The sequence below is a fragment of the Otolemur garnettii genome, unplaced genomic scaffold, assembly GCF_000181295.1.
Source record: "Otolemur garnettii isolate 467f Iridium unplaced genomic scaffold, OtoGar3 scaffold00018, whole genome shotgun sequence".
Taxonomy (NCBI): domain Eukaryota; kingdom Metazoa; phylum Chordata; class Mammalia; order Primates; family Galagidae; genus Otolemur; species Otolemur garnettii.
In genome coordinates this window covers 27,541,037-27,562,577 of record NW_003852413.1, presented here as the reverse complement: position 1 = coordinate 27,562,577, position 21,541 = coordinate 27,541,037, and the positions used below count along the sequence as shown (strand labels likewise).

At 53.5% G+C, this 21,541-nt stretch overlaps 1 protein-coding gene across 2 annotated transcripts; it reads right to left on the bottom strand.

The window, feature by feature from the left end:
- Window positions 1-142: 142 nt before the first annotated feature.
- Window positions 143-18,508, bottom strand: NGFR (nerve growth factor receptor). Of its 2 annotated transcripts, none has more exons than XM_023511251.1 (6): window positions 18,319-18,508; window positions 11,613-11,754; window positions 8,021-8,380; window positions 4,384-4,636; window positions 3,061-3,221; window positions 143-2,407 (listed from the first exon to the last, which is right to left on the bottom strand). In XM_023511251.1, exons 1-6 carry the CDS (start codon window positions 18,397-18,399, stop codon window positions 2,103-2,105), a joined length of 1,302 nt encoding a protein of 433 aa, XP_023367019.1. In that variant the 5' UTR covers window positions 18,400-18,508; the 3' UTR covers window positions 143-2,102. The 2 variants fall into 2 exon arrangements, with proteins under 2 accessions (XP_023367019.1, XP_003786529.1); XM_003786481.3 differs by having other exon boundaries at window positions 143-2,404.
- Window positions 18,509-21,541: the final 3,033 nt, after the last annotated feature.

Sequence of the window (21,541 nt, the reverse complement as noted above, 5' to 3'; positions counted from 1 at the left end):
AATTTCGCTTTAAACTTTCCCACTTGGTGGAGGGAAAAATAGGACAGAAACTCACTGAGTTGGAAATCATACCTAGGTCCTTGCCACACACCCTGCACCGATCAACTCAGACCCCGGGTACTTCCAGAAAATGTCTTTGCACTATTTTTCTTTCTTTGCTATTTAATGTTCATCACTTACGTTTTATGTGGAGGTTTTAGGAGGGCCCAAGAAATGATTACACAGGATGCAAAGGGGAGGTGATTGGGAGGGTTACAGGGGGTCTGGAGCTTGCAGCTCCCAGCTGGGAGGCCAAAAGTGTCCCATCTCAGCCCAAGGGGAGGCAGGGGGGGCCAACCAAACACATGCTAAAACATACTTGCAACCCCCCAACCCCCTCCCCAACTGCTGGGGAGGAAAATAAATACACCCAGACTCTGTCCCACTCCCCAGGTACACAGGTGAGGGGCCAGCAGGTGAGTTTCCTCCTCTCCTCACAGATTGAGGTCAAAGAAATGCCATCTACATACAATGCTCCTGTTCCCTTTCACAGGGTTGGCAGCACCCTGGGTTAGGGAAAGGGTGGCTGTCATCGCACAGCCTGCCTGGGGCTCGTTCATGCTAAATAGACAGGGAGCCACACTCATTCCAACATCAGGCAAAACAGAACAGACCAGGGAGGGCGTAGAAAGGCCACTGAGACCTTGGGGCCCCTTTCTGGCCAAGCTAAGAAAAAAAACAGTCCTTTGCAGGGGCCTCTGAACTTGGGAGGAACCCCCTACAGACCACAGTCTAACTCCGTTCCTTCTTGCTGCGTTCCCACGCTGGCCCGCTTTTCACTTTCCTTCATCTCAGCCTTCTGGGCCCAGCCAAACCCATGCTTGCAGGGGAGGGGAGGATGGGGGCACATTCGCATTCCTCCACGTGCAGGCCCTTGAAGACAGACGCCAGCTCAAGCCTCAGCCGTCCTTGGCCCGCCAAACCCAGGGGCGAGGGAAGATAGCCTAAGCAGAGTTCAGTTCCCTCCGATGCTTCTCTGGCAGTTGCCCCAGGCAGGATCCGGTCTCAGCCCAAGAGAAGGAACTCACAAGGAAAAGCAAGATTTCTGGTCCTGTGTGTGCACGCGCACACGTGCGTGTGTGTTGCATGGTGAGGGGTCTTTAGTCCCTGATCCCTAGGGCTGATTCCAGGGGCCAGTGTTGGCTCCAGGCCTGTGCCCAGAGGGCAGCCAACTGAGGCCACCCCACAGATGCCACACTGACATGCCTGAGGGACAGAGGAAAGCAGCACCCTTTTCCACAAAACCCAAACCTGACTTGACCATGATGACCAGGACCAGGCCTTGGGTAAGGATCTCATCTCTACAGAGGGGGGACAGGGACCTGGAGATGGTGGGAGGCAGAGTGACCACTTCACCACACTTTCCGGAAGCCCACCTTGTCCCCCTGCCTTAAGCAAACCTGAGGCCTCTCATTTAGAGAGGAGGGTGCTAGCCTACACTTGGGCCCCCCACTGCTGTGTGACTTTAGGCAAGTCACTGCCTCTCTCTGGGCCTCACTGTCCTGAACGGAAAATGAGGGGTGGAATGAGTTCAAAACGCCCTTCTAGCTCTGACAGACCTCTGCTCCTCTTCATGTCAAGCCAGAGAGTAGGGCGAGGCAAGCAGAGGGAGAGTTCAGGCCACTGGAATTCTCCCTCGTTCCCCAAGTTCACAGTGTAGAGTCTATGGCTCTGATTCCTCAGTACTTCCATTTGGGTCTCCAGGGCCTTATCACCGACCCCAACACCATCCCTGGTATCAGCCCCCCAGCTACGTCACCTGTTATGTGGGTTGGTGTGGGGGGATGAGGGCAGAGGCCTGGGATGGTAAAGGGGAAGGCAGGGTGGGGCAGGCAGCAGGGGGACTTCTCTTGCTGGACAGGGAGTATGACCAGAAGTGAAGGACCACTTGGAGTGTGGCAACAGGGCTGTGGTTTTGGAGCCTGGACTCCGAGGCCCTGCCCAGAGGAGAGGAGCTCAGCTCTGATGTGCTGGCCCACCCCAGGGGGGACAGGCTCCATGGGGCTTGGTTGGAGCATCAGTTATCGGAATGTTGGGGTAGGGCAGGGGCTCCCCAGGTGGGCTCACACTGGGGACGTGGCCGTGGACTCACTGCACAGGCTCTCCACAATGTCAGCACGCTGGATGCGGCGTAGGGCGGCCAGGAGGGCATCGAGTGTGGCGCTGTCCTGGGCAGCCCAGCTGGCGAGCAAGGCGCGGGCAGGGCAGGCCTCATGGGTGAAGGAGTCTATGTGCTCGGGCTGGTAGCCCAGCTCTCCGGCCAGGTGCCGCCAGGTGTCCCCCGCTGAGCCATTGAGCAGCTTCTCTACCTCTTCCCGCTTGGCTGGGGGCAAGCTGCTGTAGAGGCCTCCATCACCTTTGAGGGCTGCTAAGAAACCAGAGGGGCATCAGGTCCTACCCCTGCATCCCTTTTCCCCTACAAGGGACACAAGGGCCTGGTGGAAGACCAAGAAGGGCCAAGGCATCTCTCTTCCCTACCTGGGGGCCCAGAGGCAGAGGGATGGCCAAGATGAAGTCCTAGGCAGGGCATAAGGCAGTGGAGGGACCTGGGGGATGCTGACTCACTGTGTCTTTCTCACTGTGGCTCTAGCCTGGTGCCCACTACCTAACCCCCTCCTCTTCCCCCAGCAACTAATCACGGCAGAGGAGACCGGACTTCCTAGTTCTAGACAACTGCAATAAGCATCCTAGAGCTGGGCTATGGGCCACTAATTAGGGTGCATGCTTAACTACTTGTTCCCCAGAAGTCCAGAGCAGGAGGCTAATTGCAGCTACTTTGGAAAGTAATTAGCCCCCAGGGGGTGCAATTAGCTTGATGAGTCTGGATGCTCCAACTTACAAAAGCCTCCCTTTCCCATGTCCTCCCACTGGAAAGGATGGCTCTTACTCATTCCCCCCAGCCAATCTCTCCCATCCTTCCACTGAGGCCCTGCTAAGCCAACCCCTCGGAAGGTCTAATCTTAATCACTCTTGTTCTCCTTGCATGAGCCCCCCCCCCACCCCGCCTGCCCCATTGCTCACCCTGGCTGGAGGCCGTCTGTGTGTGGGGTTGCTGGTCGTGCAGACTCTGGCTGTCCACAGAGATGCCACTGTCACTGTGGAGCTTTTCTCCCTCTGGCGGGGGTGTCTGGTTCACTGGCCGGCTGTTGGCCCCTTGCTTGTTCTGCTTGCAGCTGTTCCACCTGGAGACAGAGGCCAGGTGGGTCTCTGGGGTGAGGAGCTGTCGCAGCTGATGGGCTGAGGTATTTGAGCTCTGACAGTCCTGGTAGGTGCCCAACTATACCCCCACCACAGTACCCAAAGTTATCTTTCTTTACATATCTGAAACTGAAGCTCCGTGAGGACAGAGAGGCATAAATACAGGACTGCCTGGGAATGTCACTTTTCCTAATCTCCCACTTGTGGGCAGCAATATATAATAGGATTCCCTCTGCGATTATAAGCAGTAACAAAAAACTGAAAATAACCCCAATGTCCATCAATAGGGGACAGGCTAAATAAATTACAACCCATCCATATTATTGAATGAGTGGTTACAAATGATCAGATAATCTGTATGTCCTGAGGAAAGCTCTCCTGAGGGCAATTAAGTCAAAAAGTAAATTATGGAGTATGCATAGCACGCTCCCACGATGCTTAAAAAAAACTACATGCTGACAGATAATTATAAAAATTATATATATGCTTTTATTAAAAATATGGGCAGAAAATAATTGGGAAAGATCTATTCCAAACAGATTCCCATGAGGAGAGGAGCAGGGTTTGGGGAGATAAAAGGTGTCTTTTACTTTTTGCTTTGAAGCTATTGATCTTGTTTGCATTTTCCTAAACAAGCATGTATTACTTTGATGATTTTTTTTTTGAAAGAAAAATGGAAAACGTATTTAAAGCTGAAAATGCTCCCATACCGTCTAGTGGTTAAAAAAACAAAATGAAATAAAACTGTAAAATGCTTTCCAGGAGTTCCTGGATTCCTGGATAAGGGATCCCGAGTGTGATGAGGGAAAGGGAAGAAACACATGCGCTCACAGTGACCCAAGGGTCAACGTGGTTGGGGGGCTGAAGGCAAAGCAGTTGTGGGTGAGGGGAGTCAGGGCAGAGAACAGCAAGGGAGTGAGGAAGGCTGGGACCAGCTAGGACGGCACAGGACAGGCCTGGCCTGGCCTCTTCCCTCACCTCCCGCTGCCCTGCCCTGCCCTGGAGTAGCACAGAGGATGGTGCATGAAGATGAGCTTAGTTTGGGGTTGAGTTTAAATGATATGTGTGTTTTCAGGTCCAGGTCACAACAAAGCCCTCCTTGAGGGCAAATGTCCTCACTCTTTGTCCCCATCATGCCCCTCTTACCTCTTAAAGGCGATGTAGGCCACGAGGCCCACAACCACAGCAGCCAGGATGGAACAGTAGACAGGAATGAGGTTGTCAGCAGTGCCTCGGGTCACCACGGGCTGGGAGCTGCCCATCACTGTGGTTACCACATCTGCCACTGTGCTGGCTATGACGTCTTGTTCTAGAGGAAAGTCAGGCTCCTGGGTGCTGGGTTCTGTGCTTTCTGAGCCCTCTGGGGGTGTGGAGCGTATAATCCAACGGCCAGGGATCTCTGGGAGAAAGAGCCAAAGGAGTGAGGGCCCATTCCCCTTACATCCTGACCGACTCCATGTTTCTTCCTGCACCCTTGTCCCCAGCTCTGGGTGCTGCTGTGCCTGGGCTGCTATGCATGGGGGTGGGAGCTGGGGTTGTGTGCATGACATCATGATACTATAGAGCCTGAAAGCCCAGAGACCTGGGTCTGCTTCAGCTCTGTCTCTCACATGCTGTGTGATTCAGGACCAGTCCTTTTTTTTCACAGGACCTCAGTTTCCCCATCTATAGAATGGGGATTTTAAGAGAGATGGTCTTTAAGCTCCCTTCCATCTTGGGCGGTGGTCCTAAAATTCTATTGTACCCCCCTGGGTACCAGAGCCCTGGATTGGGGCAAACACACAAAGAAGACTGAGCCACGGGGAAGCCTCAAGCCAGAACCACCTGAGGAAATGTCTCTCTGACCCTAGGTTGTCCCAGATGACCCCAGTTGCCCTGTCCTGAAGAAGGACTGAGGTTACTCAGGTCTGGTCAGGGAGGAGCTTTCCTCACACCACCTCCCCAAGAGTCCCCCATTCTGTCTCTAATGTCTTAGGCTTGGGTAGGGTTGGGGGGCAGCTGGACTATTTCCCTTCACTAGTCCCTGGACACTGGCCAGCCTCTGCTTCCTGCCCTGATCGCCCCCACACAGCCTAATCCTGCCACCCAGAGAAGACAGTGTCAGGTAGCCTGAGCTCTCCTTGGGCAGGAAGCAGAGTGTTGGCGGAGAGGGGCCCACAAGGCAGGTATTACCCGCTGCCTGGGGGGTGGGAGACTCTGAGTTGCCACCCACCTACGTTGTCTCATGCCAGTTGGGCATTGCTAACCTCCCTGGCAGGGCACCCAGCACTTCCTGGCACCAGTGGGTGGGACTTTCCACTCTGCCACACAGCAGGGCAGTGCTAGAGGCTGTGGGCTCTGGATGGCCAGGGGTACTTGTCCCGGCAGAGTTGCCTACCCCATCCATCCTCGATTCCCACGCCTGGGGCAAGGAGGAAAAGCAGACAGGACATGCCAGTGGGTGAAGGGAGGGCAACTTGCTCCCCAGTCTGCCCACCCAAGTAGGAGTTGAAGCAGCCCACTGGTTTGGGCCTCCTTGACTCAAGACAAAGATGCTTCAAAGACCCCCATTTTCAGCACCTTCTGAGGGGTAAGTCCCCCAGATGTGAATTTGGAATCCATCTGGCTGGCAGGTGAGGGGGCCGCCATCTGCTGCTCCCTCCTGCCTTTACCCTGGCTTAGTCCTGAGAAGGGACTAAGGTGAGCTGGGAGCAGCTGGACCCAAAGGCTGAAGATACAGCTCAGGTCAGACTGACGTCCAGTCCAGAAGCTGAAGATATGTGTGTGGTGGGGGTGCTGGTGAATCAGCCCATTGCGGAGATGAGAGCACTATGGGGAAGAGTAGGGAGGGTGGCAAGGGACAGGCTGGATACAGTGCCGACTGACTGTCCGAGGTGCTTCTCTCATCTCTCCAGTCCCTTCTGACGGGGGTGGGGATGAGATCCAGATGTAGCCATGTCCACTAGCATTCCAACCCTCTAAGCCCTTGGCAGGTTCTGACAGCTATTTCCGGAATGGAAGCTGTCAGACTTGGGGGTGGAAGGAGGACCAGGTTACCCCTCCTAAGCACAAATTTCATCAGGGCAAAGGGGGGGGGGGTCTGCTTCTGTCCCGAGGGTGGGTGAGTCACCATGTTGACACCTGAAATGTATATGCAGGAAAATATGGTCCACTGGAAGGGAGGGTGGCAACCAAACCAAGAATCAAATTGCATTTCCTGAAATGGTCCTTCTGTCCTGGAGCTGACATTTAACCCTTCAGAGGCTGGATCTGAAAGGGGAACTGGGACAGGGATAAACACACCCTTCCTCTTTCCAGGTGGCTGGGAAGTAGAGTAGCATCTGGGAGAACTCTGTGAAGGTCCCAAAAGGCAGAGTCTGCCTCTCCCCTAGCTACCACCTCTCTCTGCTCTAACCACGCCCCTGACTAAGTCCCCACACTGACTGGTCTGGGCCTGCCCACGGAACTGTGCTGCCTGCCGCCTGCCTGCCTGGCTGCTGAAACTCCCTCCCTGTCCTACCTGGCGCCTGATGCCATTTGCCTGTCTGCTGGCCCAGGACAATCACCCCAAGAACTACTATGCCCTATACCCCGTTCTTCCTCTACTCCTGCCACAATGCAGGAAACTTCAAACACACATGTGGCCTCAGCTTAGCCTAAAAGCCTCTCTACCCTGAGTTTCCTGAGCCAGAGATCACTTAAAAGGCAGGCATGGGTTGTCAGAGTCCCCATCTCACTGGGGGCTGACTGAGGCAGAATGGGGGATCTCCAAAGTTGGGCTGTCTTCCCGCTAAGTAGAGAACTAAGTGCTGGAACCCTGTTCTTGTCAGACTGAGGGGAAAGGGGTCTCACTCTTGTCACACTGGGAGCTGCCTGCAGGAGGTGCTGTGTTGCCTGCTCAGAGTAAAGGCAACCTAAGGGTTAGGTCTGAAAAGGAAGTGGCTCAGTGGGTGAACAGTCACAGGATGATGGAAGGATCTAAAGGCACTGACACGCTCTTCCTGAGCTGGAAAAGCCCACCCATCTCCCCAGAGATGGACATTGCCAATCACAGAGCAAGATGGTTCTTCCTTGCCTCCCATTGTACTTACTTCTCCCATCTGGGGGAACTGCCCTGTTTCCTTGCTGTCAGCTCCCACCCGTCCAGGAGCTGAAAGCCCACATGCCTACCCTGCCTTGGCCTCAGGCTTCCAGGCCCCAGGCCTGCCGGTCCCAAGACCTCAGTCTTCCCTGCATCCAATCTTATCCTTCACTATACTGTAACAGTAACTGCTGTCCCCTCCCCTCTATCCCACAAGTTGAAGTGGGCCAGCCCCACTGTGTTCCCTAACCCATCCACAACAACCCTGGTAACCACATGACCAGTAAGGAAACTGAGGTCTGGAGAGAGAAGTACCACTCTAATGTTACTCAGATAGTGGAGCTAGACCAGGCCTCAGAGCCAAAGAGCCTCAACTCCTAAGGGTCTGGAAGCCCCTTTTCCAGTTTAGAAAGCCTGTTTCCCGGATCAAGTAAGTCCTGCTCTGTGCTCTGGCCACGGTGGCCACCTGGCACCCACAGATAACTTCAGCCTAGGACAATGATAACACTAGCTTTCCAACCACAAGGAAATAGTGAAGGGTCCCTTGGTGAGTTAGGATCAGGAATTATCTCCTCCCTCAGGGTACCAGGAAGGGACTGAGATTCAGGTGCCCTCAGGCTCAAGGTCACAGAGCTGCCCCAGCTGGCAAGGCGGCCGTGTAGACCCCTAGAGATGGCTTTTATCACGACTCCAACCCCACGCCCACACCCGCGCCGCGCTCACCCTCGCACTCTGCGTCGGCCCAGCGCGTGCACTCGCGCAGCTGGCGCTCAGTGTCCTCGCACACGGTGCAGGGCAGGCACGGGTCCACGTGGTTGGCCTCGTCGGAGTACGTGCCGTCGGGGCACTCCTCGCACACGGTGTTCTGCCTGTCCTGGCACGAGAACACGAGGCCCGAGCCTGCCTCGCACACGCGGCACGCCTCGCAGCGGCCCGTCGTCTCGTCCTGGTAGTAGCCGTAAGCGCAGCGGCACACGGCGTCGTCGGCCTCCACGCATGGTGCGGACATGCTCTGCAGCCCCACGCACTCGGTGCACGGCTTGCACGGCTCGGTGGCGCTCACCACGTCAGAGAACGTCACGCCTGGGTCAGAGGGATGGGCGGGGAAGCAGCAGACACTGAATTGAGTCGCCTGCTCTAGGGGCACTCCAGATGCAGGAGCAGGAGACCCTGCCTCCCTCATTGCCAACCCCAATGCCGCCCCTGCTTCAGTCTCACCCCTTCATTGACTTCCACCCTCTTCCAGGGACCTTGACCTCCCAGCCTATGAAAGCTGGTGGCAGCCTACGCAAAGGAGTGAAGGGGCCAGGACCCCCATCCTTCAACCCGCGGAAGCACTAACCCCTGAGGCTTCACCAGATAACCAGTGAGCTGAATTTCTTGGCACATTCTATTGTAGAGTTCCCAGGCCTGCACCTTTGTTCCCACCAAGATTAAGGAATAATCTGAGCCTGGTTCCCACCCAGCCCTCCCTGCAGGCCAGAGCTGGGCTGTGAACCCAGCCCAGGCCAGGCAGGTCTTCCCCTAGCCTCAGCGGCTTTCTGTTCCTCTCTGCACAGGTGGGGGTTCAGGTGCGGCCTGAATGGGTGGGAGGAGGGTTAGACAGTAGAATTTCCCACCCATGGAGCTACCCCATGCTACTGAAGGGCTTGGCTCCTGAGGGTGGGGACAGGCCTGCAGGCAAGAGAGTGCAGGTACGGCAGGAGCAACTTAAGCTAGAAAGCAAGAAGGACTCTGCCTTTTCAACTGGCATAAAGGGGAGATGTCCAAGCTCACTCTTGACTCATGTGCTCTTAAGTAATGGATGTGCACTCCAGAATAAGGGAGGCGCCAGGGTCCTTCTCTTTGTACAGGGAAGGAGAAGGGGCAGAGTCAGATCTTCACCCCTTCCCGCCCAGGGTGGGGGACTCTGTACCAGTGTGGATCTGGGAGGACTTATCCTTGCTGCAAGGGCAGGAAGAACATGTATTTAGGAGCCTGAGAACCAAGGAAGGAGGGATTGTTCGGAGTTCCATCGGAGGGAAATGGAACCCTGCTATGGGGTCTCTACATTATCTAGAGCATCAGGAGACAAGCTGGAGCAGAAGGTCATGATGGGAGATGCGGTGGGGAGGCAAGGAGGGAAAAGCCAGAGAGAAGTGAGAGGCACAGAAATATGGGCTGGAGACAGAAGATAAGACAGAAGGAGGGGGACCCGGAGAGAAACTTTTCAGTCAGTTCCCAGAGAGGGGCCTTGTGTTTCTCTTCCTAAGGAGCAGGCAGATCTGAATTCAAAATTTTTTTTCAAATCACTGACTAGCTGTGTGACTCTGGGTATTCTACTTAACCTCTCTGAGCTGTTTGTTTCTTTATAAAATAGAGAATAATATCTCCACTCACAGAGTTGTGGTGAGGAATAGAGGCAAGATAGCCGTAAAGCACTTGGCACATAGCAGGAATCCTATAAAGTTTGGGCCCCATGGTGGTGAGCAGTGAGCTTTGGTGGTGGTAGGGATATCTCAGCAGACAGGACTTCCAAACATAAACAGAAGAGGCAGGATGTCCCATCTATATGAACAGGAGGGTCCTATTTGGCTGGCATGTTGCAGGGGGTTGGGTCTAGTCACACTGGAGGGGAAAGGGAGAGCCCTACTCTTGGGAAAACAAAGAAAATTAGCAGAAAACTCCTGGGAGAGGGTTTTAGGTGGTGTGAAAAATGTGGTCGTTTTTTGGCAGAGCATAAAGGCAGGAGCTTAATAGGTTTCCTTGTGGAAACATTTTGAGGATAGAGGGAAAGTCCGCTGGGGTCTCCAGCCCATAAAGTGGGCTTGTAAAGTCAGCCAGTTAACGCAGCTGGAGGTGGGGGAGGGGGAGAGAAGGAAAGGAGGGGAAGAGAGGGGAGGAAGTGGAAAAGAAGATTCTCAAAGCCTCCTCTGAGCCTCCCCTCCCAGTCCCCAGAGTTCTCCAGAACTTCCTTCTCCTGGGCTTCTCCAGCCCACACCTCCTCCTGAAGATCCTTTGACTGAAAGGGAGTGAGGTCCCTTCTCGGGAGATTTAGGCCCAAGGAGGAGAGCCTTGGCTGGAGTCTAGAAATGAGGCAGGCAAACATTGGAGGTTCCAGGATAACAGATGGTTTAGCCAACTCTGCCCTGGGATGGAAACCCTGTTAGGCCAAGACCAGGGCAGGTATCCAGAAAGCAAAGTGGTAAAGACATTGCAGGAAGTCCGCCCTTCCCACCCAGCCTGGGCATCCCTCCGCTGGGAATGGGGTTACAGGATCTATAAGCACAGAGATGGGATGCCTCTGGGGAAAACCAAGGAGTTAGGGCAGCATGAAGGATGGTAGAGTGGGGGAGGAGAGCCTAGGTCAATAGGTGGGTTCAGAGTTCCCAGCTCTACATCCTTATTCCAAGGAGGAATAAAACGTAATGACTGTGGTTCACACCAGACCTTCAGGAGGACACTGAATGCCAGGTAGAAGGCAGGATCAGTGCCAGTCATGGCAGTGGTCAGGAAAAGGCATTGAACCCATGGCCTGAAGGCGGCAACTGAGGACTGGAGCCTGGAGGTGTTAGCAGAGACTGAGACTCCTGACTCAAAGTACAGAATTCAGACCCTGGACAAGACTGGGCCCAAGGGGCCCAGAACCCCTATCCCTTTCATACACCAGCCCTGAGGTTCTCTCTCCTCTTGAAAGAGATCTCAGGAAGAAATGGCCACAGGTCCCCTCTCCCCTCCCTCACCCCATATCACCCCCCAGTAAGTATGTCACCCCACAGTAAAGACATCCCGATAGTACTCCAGCCCCCATCCTTGCTGCCTTGGGAAGCTCTGCTTCCTGTTTGAAGCTGGAAAAGAGCTGGCCTTGGGGGAGGGACAGCCACACCCTCCCAGGATACCCCAAGGTCAGTCTCCAGGGCAGCCAGGATTTGATCCTCTTTTCCCTTCCCCCAAACACAGAAGGGTAAGTGGCAGCCATTGATTTTGCAGTGCAGATATTTTTAGCTGGTCTTAGCATCAGCTACTTCTCCCTGCCTGGCCATCCTCTTCTACCAGTCGTTGCTGCTTGGGACCTGGGAAGGGGGCACCCCCTGGGAATCCCCCATCAAGTCCCCCTCTTCCCTTTGCACACTTCTCTTCTCCATTCTCAGCTTCTCCTGTCTGCTTCCTATACTGGGTCAGACTCACCCACTTCTGGCGATCATACAGTAGTGGGCTGGGGACCCTGCTAGGAGGCAGAGTGCTTATAAGGCCTCTACTGGGCATGCTTCTCCCCAGTGCCTCTCTCCTCCTTCCCAATCCTTTCCCCTTACCCTGCCTGCCACCCTATACTTACTGTCCAGGCAGGGCTCACACACGGTCTGGTTGGCTCCACAAGGCTGGGCCACACCCTCACCCAGGTTGCAGGCTTTGCAGCACTCTCCGCTGTGGGTGTATAGGCCCGAGGGGCATGCCTCTTTGGCACCTCCAAAGGACACCTGGGTGAGGGAGATCAGAAGGTCAGACTGGCAAGGGAAATGGGGGGGGGCTTCCGGGAGATCAAACCCCCTCTTAATGCCTTCTATTGGAACCACCTGGGCTGGGATGAGCTCACCAGGGAGGCATTAGGCATATCAAAGGTGGCAGGGAGAGGCGTTGAGGCAGTGTGCCCCTGCAGGGGGCGTGAGGCCAGAGCCTCAGCTGCTGACCTTCAACAAAGTTCACCTTGGGATTACAGTAACTCCGAGAATCCTGAGGTTACAGGACTGGGAAAGGCGGCCTGAGGCCCAGCAGAGGGCCTGCTGGCAGAGACATCCTGAATGGTTGGACAGGTTGCAGCTTGCACAGGGCTTCCAGACTAGAGGGTAAGTAGGGCTGAAATCTAGCCCAAACGCCATTCGCTAAGCTTCACACCTGCAGGGCTGCATCTACTCAGAGGAGGGTCTTTTCTAACAGAGGCCAGCTGAGCCTTACTCCAGGTCCTTATTTCCACATATTAAATAACACATGGGCGGTGTCCGTGCCCAGGGGCACAAAGTGGAGGCCTAGGGTCTTGGGCTAGAATCCTGACTCTGCACTGGGAGTCTGGCCTGTCCTGCCTTCCTGCTCTGGGTCTTCATCTCCCTACACAGAAGTGGTAACTGCTCAGGGCCAGGGCAAGGGACCAGCCAATTGACAAGAATCTGGCTCTGAGACAGGGAGAAAGGGATGCTTGTTATCAGTGATGAGACAGCGGCTGCTCTCACCACCTAGCAGCCCTGCCCCATCAGGGTTTGATTACCGGCCACAGCACACACACACACACACACACACCCCACACCATGTGGCCACTGGGAATGGCTCTGGAACCAGGGGAAAGGGGAGTCAGATTCCTGCCACTGAAGCATCTTTGCTCATGGATGGAACAATTTAACACCAGATTCCCATGAGGGAGGGGCTGGTGGAGGGTGCTTTATATTTCTGTTCCTTAAAAAACAATCTTAATGTCTAATAAAACTCCAAAGCCTGCTTCACTACCTCCAGACCATGCAGCCCCCATTTGATGTTGAGAAGTATGTGCTCTTGGGTCATAGGACCAAGGGGGAGCTTTACAAGGTTTTCGGGGGGCATTTCTCTGTTTCCACATTGGCCAGATTATGGCCAAGACACTCCTTTCTCTCTCTTTTAAAATATCCTGGAGTCTTACCAGAGTTTGGTGGGGGGAAAAACAGGAGGCAGAGGGACAGACAGGTTGGACCAATCCAAGAGGCAGCCTGTGGTTCCCAGGAGACTGGCAAGTAGGACATAGGCAGCAGAGGAGGGGGAACCTTGAGTGTTGCCACCATCTCCCAGGTGACAGCAGCATACAGTGCTGGGAACATCTGCAGACCAGGAGTCTGGGGGGTGGCAGGGTAAAGGGGGCCAGATGCAAGCTTTTCCCCAGGAGGTGAGATTCCAGAAAGGTCTGTTCTGATTTCTTTCCATCCTTTAGGGCTCTGCTTACATGTTTCTACTTCATGGAAGTGGTCCTATTGCTCCCTCTCCTCCCAGGTTACACATCCTCCCTACTCTCAAATTCTTGTTCCTGTCTGGCCTGATACTTTATAGATTCCCTTAAAGCTGGAATAGCTAGATTGGCCCAGTGCCTGACATAGTATCAGGTACGTAATAGGACACAATGTATACATGTGTGGAAGTTAACACGAAAATACTATATGACCACAATTAACTAGAACTCCAGGAGAACAACCCTTTTTGGATAGCTGAGCATCCAGAGTCAAGGACTTGCTCCTGTAATCAGCTCATGTTCATTTTCACCACTGTTGCTGCACCCTTCTGTCTCTGGAACATACCTTCATGGTTTCCCCATGACTCAGGGACACAGTGTTTATACCAATGATTACTCGGGGCTGCAATGCAGTAAAGCTCTTGTGTTCTTTATCTCAAACTACCGTATTTTGTCTTTTGGAGTTCCTTTGTCAGCTTTTTTATAGTTTTCCTGCTTCCTCCCTTCCTGTCAAGGTATCAGTTATCACTTCTTGCTGCTACCAGAATGTGTTCTGAAGCAGCCTCTTTCCCATCACTCTATTAAATTTACAGTCTAACTGACTCTTCAGAGACTGAGTAACTAGCCTTGGTGGAAAGGTAAGTAGGATCTAGATCAGGAGGGAGCAACTCTCTGAGCGAAACATGTAAGCCACAGTGCCTCCCTCCCTCCTCCATCACTCTGAATCCTGGCTCCTTATTTGAGGGCTCAGGGACCTGGGACAGGCTTTGAATTTCTCTGAGCCTCGGTTTCCTTATCATTCAGTAATCATGACAGTACCTGCCTCCTAGGATTGTTGTAAGCATTGAATGAGTGGATAAGGTGTTTATACACTTTAGAACCCCCCTTTTCTCTTCTCCAAGGCCCATCTTGCTGTTTTGGTGGCTCCTTGCTGTGTGCTAGTTAGGTGAGGTCAGCAGAGATCTGGATTCTGGACAGGGGAGGCATCTGTCTATGGTAATTGTGGGCAGCTTTGTGCAAGCTCCTCCGTCAAAGTCCTGTCTCTTCTCTCAAGACTTGCACTTGGAGTTTGGGGCCAGATAATTAGTAATCATGTGTTTCTTGTGCTTGTTTTATATTCCTTCTGTCATAAAATCCTAGCTCTGCTATTTCATAAATAGCATGGTACTTTGAGTAAATTACTTTTCTTTTTTTGAGACAGAGTCTCACTTTGTTATACTTGGCATAGTGCCATGGTGTCATAGCTCACAGCAACCTCAAACTCTTGGGCTCAAGCGATCCTTTTGCCTCAGTCTCCCGAGTAGCTGGGACTATAGGTACCCATCACAACGCCCTGCAATTTTTAGAGATGGGGTCTTGCTCTGGCTCAGGCTGGTCTTGACCTGTGAGCACAGGCAATCCACCCACCTCAGCCTCCCAAGGGCTGGGATTACAGGCATGAGCCACCGTGCCTGGCCTTGAGTAAATTACTTAACCTCCCTAGACTTGAATTTTCCCACCTAAAACATTGGGTTGATGATATCCACCACACAGGGGGGTTGCTGGGAGAATGACATGAATTAATTTATGCAAACTATGGCTGATGTATAGTAGAAATCCAATAAATGTTAGTTATTCAAGAAGTGTCTTGCCTTAGGGAGAATGAGGTGTTGGCCTCAGGCAGGTGGTATTGGGAGGGGAGCATTTAGCCAAGCAGAGTGGGGTGATTAGAGTTCAGGTTAGTTGTTCCAAAATCAAATCCAAAATGATCAATTTATCAAAATGACAGACACTTGTCTGTAATTTGTATGTATTACATTTATTGCCTGTAATTCATATGTATTACATTTATTCATTTAAATATGATAGAATGATTTCATCCCATTTTCAAGAAGGTTTGCCATCTTTGTTTATGGTATTTCAAGTCATTCAAGGAACTAAGGTATAAATATCTTTGAATGGATTAACTTTTAAGAATCTTATTTTTTTATTGGAGAAAAGAGGAAATACACAAAAATAGTTGAGTGTTTCACCATGATCGGTTTTGATCATTCACAACAGCTTCAGCAAAGGGCTCCTTGGGTGAATGGAGCCATGGCCACCGCCACAGTGTTGGACAGGTTTTCAAATATCTGGAGGTTCATGCAAACCCAAGGGAGGCACTGGCACATTCTCCCTACCCTCTTTGGATAGAGGTTGAGTTGGGGGTAGGAGACAATAGCTAATTACCTAAGAGATGCTTCACGGAGACTTGAGAGGGGGGTGGTGGCTGTGCATGGGGGAAAGGGATTCAGTTCTAAATCTGTGGTGCCAAAGGTATGGGGCATGGATCCAATCTCCCAGGCCAGTGGGAGTTGGGGCCATGGCTCCTTCTGGGACATAGATGGTGGGGGAAGGAGGAGCCTGGCATACAGAGGAAAGAGTAAGCTTCAAGCCAAGCATCTTGGGTTCCAACAAAGGTGCCACCACTTGCTAACTAGGAGAACCATCTCATGCCTGAAAATCTGGGAGGTACATCTTCTTTAATTGTAAAATGGATTCCCGTTTAATTGCTCTAAATTATCCTGCTAGGACCTAATAAGGATTAAATAACTTAGGAGAAAATATCTAAGGCAGTGTGAAGCACATAGTAGGCACTCAACACGTTTCCTCATTCCCTCTTCTCCACTCGGCCCCCCCAGGGAAGAAGCTACTTGCTTGAGCCAGACTGGGATGGTACAGTGGGGTGGGGGCCTTTCTCTTGGAGCGCCTCCCCACCCACTATACACCACTGCCCAGCCGTTCGCGCCTCCCATTTGCTGCCCTCGCTTCGTCCCTCTTAGGCGCATTAGCCAGCCAGGCGGCTCCGGTTACAGACGTCTGAATGACAAAGTGCCTCCATTACCGGCGTGGCCAGCCAGCCGACCCGCCGGGACGCGCTCTGGTTTCAGCGCTCTCTCTCCTCGCGGCCCAGGAAGAAACTCCGACCGCGGCTGTGCGCAGAGCCGGCTCCTACAGCGCAGCCGGGCATGGAGGCGGAGGCGATAGCCCAGGAGCTGCAGACCGCCGACTCTGCTCCGGGGGCCACGTTCCAGAGACTCCAGGCATTCCATCCCCAGCTCCCCGCCTTCTTCACCTCTTCTCTACTCAGGGACAAACTCTCCTGCCCAGATCCTGAGCCCACGCCCTCGCCCCTCCAGGATCCCAACTACAGGCAACCCCAGTCCCTCCTACCCACCCCAGAAACATCTCTAATCAGAGGCATCAAGTCAGCAAACATGCCCGCATTCACCCGGATGAGCCACAGGTACTGACAGCTCCAGGGCACCGGGGCTGAGCTTCATGGATGGGGCCAGAGACCAGACAGGGTCTCTGTGCACTCCATTCCCATGTTCCATAGCCTCCTGATTCTGGACACCGTGTCAACCCCACCCCTGTCGTGAAGCACAGCTCTTATCCAAGCTGGCACGCCCAGCTGCCTCCTTAAGAGACCAAGGGAGTGCGGCGCAGAGAGTCAGGTGAGGAGAGTCTAGCTATGACTGGCCCAACTTGCTGTGGGATCTTGGCCAAGTCGTTTAAACTCTCAGAGCCTCATTTTCCGTATCTGTAAAAGGGAGATTTGGGGGGCAATGCTCAAACCAGAGATGAAAATGGTAGGAGAGTGAGGACGCCTCCTCCATTGACAAACCATCTAGGACATTCAGTTCGTGGCCACACACACCAGGTCACATCTCCTAAAAATCTTGTTAGAACCACGCAAAGGACTTAGGTGCTTTTGAGGAGGACCCGCCGACCTTTGCCGAGCCCATGCCTCATGACACTATGCGACAGAGTACGAGTCGTTCCAGCGCCCCCGTCTTGTTAGATTGCCGAGAGGGATGCTCACGGATCCCGACCCTCCTAGGCACTGGAACCCAAAGAGCTCTGTGGGTGCGGCTCTCAGGACGCAGAACTTAATCAGGGGCGACGCGCAACCCGAGGCGCGCAAGCGGCTGCGGATGGCACATCCCGCGCCCCCCAGCGCCCCCTGCGGGAGCCTCCAGCCTGAGTGGCAGGGAGCTGCGCGCTGTCCGGACTGTCTCCGCCTTGTGTGTCCCGGTGCTCTGCACCGGTGGCAGCGGACAGGGGAGTTTGGGGGAATGCCTGATAACATCACTCCGGATCCGCTGCTGCCAAACCGTGAGGACATGCGCTTCAGGGAAGTCTACCGGCAGTAGGAGAACCCTGGGAGCGGGTTCGCCCCGGCGAAGTGGACGCTCCCTTCCCAGCCCAGAATCCCTAACCTCAATTCCTGGACTGGGCGAGGCCACGAGAAAGAGTGAGGGGACAGGCGCGCGAAACGTCCGTGCCTCTGCTCGCTCTTCTTGTTCCACAGTCCCTCAGCGGGCCGGTGGGTCCCTGGCCACTTTAGTGTCCTCACCCCCTCTCCGTCCGCTTTCCTTTAGCTTCCATCTCTCTACTATCTGGCTGTCGTACCTCTTCTGACCTCCCTAGTCCGCTTCTGCTCCTCTTCAATCGCCTCCTCTGGCTCCCCATCCTCTCCCTCCGACGCCCCTCCCCCTCATTGTCTGGCCGGTCCCCATTGTCCACGCTGGGTCCCCTCTGCCTCCAGCCCCTCCGACCTCTTCCTCCATTGTTCACCCCCTCGTCTCCAGGTCCCCGCCCCAGCCTCGCTCACCCTTCACATCTTTAGTCCTCGTCCCATTCCCCCTCCTTCTCTTGCCATGGTTCCCTCCCACGACTCTCCAGAGACTAAGATGCTGAGGAGGAAAGTCCCCTCGGGATCCCGGCATTCAAATGTCCTCTTCCGAAGAACCCAGGCATCCGAGTGTCCCAAGTCTCCTTCCAAGAGACCCCCTTCCAACTCCCCCATAGAGTGTCCCGGTACTCGAAGACCGACATCCATGCGTGGGTCTTGTCTGTATCTCCACCGTAGGGCTCAGAGTCACCTCTGTGTTTCGAGAACCCTAGACGCTCCTCAGCGGATCCCGGCATCAGAGCTCCTTTCCTGACACCTATCCCAGCATCTGGGACCCCAGTGCTCCGTTCTATTTCCTGGGTATCGGCGCGGCTCCCCTCGGGGCTCTGATCCCGGGAAAGGGAGCGGGCTAGCACTCACCTCCAGGAGCAGCAGTAGCAACAGCAGCAGGCGCGGCCGGTCCATGGTGCAGCCGGCGGCACCTGCCCCCATCGCTCGCATCCCGCGGCAGCGCTGGGCTTCCAGCTCAGTCCGCTCTGCGGACCGATAGGGCTGAGCTGCGCAGCGCTCCAGCGCCCGCCCGCTCGCTGGAGCTGGCCACGGCTCGGCTTGCTCTGGCTGAGAGCAGGAGGGGCTGAGTGAAGCCAGTTCTGTGGCCCCGCCTCCTCCCCGCCCACCCCGCCCACCCCGCCCACCCCCGGAACCGCGCCCGCCCGCCCCGCCGCCTCCGGGTGGGGAGCGGAGGGGAAGGGAGGGCGTGCGGGGAGCCGCGCCTGCGCCCGCGCCCCCGCTGCCCCTTCTCGGCGCCCTGGCCTTTACAGCCGCTCACTCACCCCGCCCTGGTACCCAGTGTCCGGCCGGCGCTGCTGCACGTCGGTCCCGGATGCTGTGGGCCCACGGGCCAGGGCGTCCCCGTTGCTGCTCCTGTTCTTCTCTGGCTGCAGCGGCTGCACGGTTCATTTTCTTATCTTTCTCTGCCTCCGACTCTAGCCTCTTTTTGAGCCTTGCTCCCTCCCCAGCCATTATAAACAAAACTGCCCACTGCCCTCCCTACCCTTCACCTTTGGGTCCATCCCCTTCCCACCTTCCTTCCCCAGTGTGGGAGATTTCTGGGCAAAGGCCTAGGCAGAGGGGAGAGGTGCAGGTGGCTGACTCTGAGGATGTGGACAGTCAAGGTGGAGTCCATCTCAGTGTCATTTGCATTATCAAATAAAGGGTTCCAAGAGGTCAGGTGTGCAGACAAAATACATAAACACACACTCTCTCCTGTATATCTGCTCACCAACTCACATGTGCACACACCATCCTCACACCGACCTGCAGGTCCTACACATGCACCTCCACAGGCATGCACTCATGCACCCATGTGACTGAGACATTCGCACAAAGTCACACATGCACATGTACATGTAGTTGCTCAAGTGCACCCAAGTTCATAAGCACACACACACACGAATACACAAACACACAGATGCGTCCTCAACCATATAGATTTCACTAGACTATGAGTGTTTCCATGAACTTACGAACTCCCTGTAGGCAGGGACTGTGGTTTCTTCTCTCAATGCTGGGTACACAGTAGGTGTTCAGTAAAGGTCTATAGAAGGGAATAGGTAGAAAAGTGGTTGAATGGACCCCTACTCTTCTATCTATCCTTGTACCTGGGGCAGCGCCTGTGGCTCAAGGAGTAGGGCGCCAGCCCCATATGCTGGAGGGGGCGGGTTCAAGCCTGGCCCAGGCCAAAAACTGCAACAATAAAAAAAAAATCTATCCTTGTACCTTTTGGTGTACTATGTTGGCATTCCTAGGACCACACTCACTTTGCCCTAGAAACCTTGGCTGGTCCAAATCCTAGCTCTGCCAACCCAGAAAGTATGTCACCAGTGAATACACCTCCAGCTGGATGTTCACCTTCTGTGTGTCCCTCCACTTTCCTCCTTCCCAGACATCAACCTCTGGATCTGGGGGGCAAGGGGCTACAAAGCCTATCCCAGCACCCAAATTTTGGCCATGTCTGGATCTTAGTTTCTTACTTGAAAAAATGGTGATATCCTCTCGAGTTATAGCAGCGGTTCTCAACCTGTGGGTCGCAACCCACAGGAACCGTATTAAAGGGTTGCGGCATTGGGAAGGTTGAGAACCACTGAGTACAAGGGGACATCAAGAGTACTTTTGAGGAGGGCATACTAACAGGCAGTAGGTGATTCTGAGATTAGCCAAGAATGATTAATTCATTCATGGAGGAAAAGAATGTGTCTTGTGAATTTCTTTCCTGTGTAACCAACAAAGCCCTGGAAAGGACAGATAGACATCAGTGTGGCTTTGAGCATGAATGTTGGTTAATGAGCCACAAACTCCATGGCTGGGCATAAGAGGCGAGGTGGCAAGCACCTCTCTAGAAGAAATCCCTGAAGATTCACTCCTCGCAGAGAGGGATTGCTTCTAAAATGACTTCCTCCATTGCTGTTCTTGACTCGCCTTCCTTTCAGCTGAATTCACAAAAGGCGGGAAGGGGCAATATTAATACTAACAGCAGTATGGAGCTGCTTACTACCAAGGGTATCGACAGTGTGGCATTAATTTAAATACTCCTGTTATTAATTTATGATCCCAGTTACTATTATTGCCAAGGTTATCCATCTCAACACAATTGAATACGACCCACACTACCATGGCTGGGCCTGGGTTATTAATAATTTCCCTGGTCTTGATCATTTAAGACTTGCTTGAACAATTATAAACAGCAATTGTCACTATTATTAGCAGTATTTCTTCTATGAGTAAGCCCGAGCACAAGCCCACGATGTAATGCTGAGTGCTGGCAGGTAGAGTGGCTGTGGAGTGCATAGAGGAAAGAGTACTATACCGGTAGTCAGACAGGCCTGGGCATAAATACCTACCTCCTTCCCCACCCCCACTACTGCTTACTCCTGTGTAGTCTTAGGCAGGTTACATCCTCTCTTTTGACCTCAGTTTTCTCTTCTACAAAATGGAAATTTTGAAGAAACATAGTCACTGTTCATTGCAAGGTGAGACTCAATCTCTTTTATTCATTTGACATGTATTTATCGAGCATCTCTGATGTGCCACATACTAGTCTAGGCCTTGCATATTCTGCAGTGAGCAACAGCAGTTGCCCTCATGGAGGGGAGGGTTTGATGGGAAGGGTTACTTTATGATATGATACCATGGCTTGATGGTGCCATAGATAGCAGAGTAGTGATCAGAGTGTTCCTTTGCAGAGACTCCCACCATCGCCATGTCCACACTCACCTATACCCAAATCAGTACCACTACCACTAAGAACATGACCACTACCACTACCCACAACCACTAAGAACATGACCACAAACACCACCCAAAGACAATACTGATACCACTATGCCCACTGTCACCATGCCACCACCATTAACATTACTACTAGAACCAGCACAATTGTCACCGCATACCATAGCCACAGTCATCACCATCACTATAATCACACCACCACTACTGCCATGGCCATGGCCACCAACACCTAACCTTCTTCTACAGCACCACAAGCAGCAGGGATCCCTATCCCTAATGAAAGGTGAGAACAATGTTGAAGGCTTCCCAGAGCTACTGCTTGTCTGAGCATAGCTCCCTAGTAATTGTGACTCCT

Excerpts from the sequence above, each read along its gene's own strand:
- NGFR (XM_023511251.1), bottom strand. The coding sequence starts at position 18,399 with ATGCGAGCGATGGGGGCAGGTGCCGCCGGCTGCACCATGGACCGGCCG. Across the intron at positions 11,755-18,318 it reads TGCTACTGCTGCTCCTGGAG|GTGTCCTTTGGAGGTGCCAA; the intron begins GTGAGTGCTAGC and ends TCCCTCACCCAG. Across the intron at positions 3,222-4,383 it reads GCCTACATCGCCTTTAAGAG|GTGGAACAGCTGCAAGCAGA; the intron begins GTAAGAGGGGCA and ends CTCTGTCTCCAG.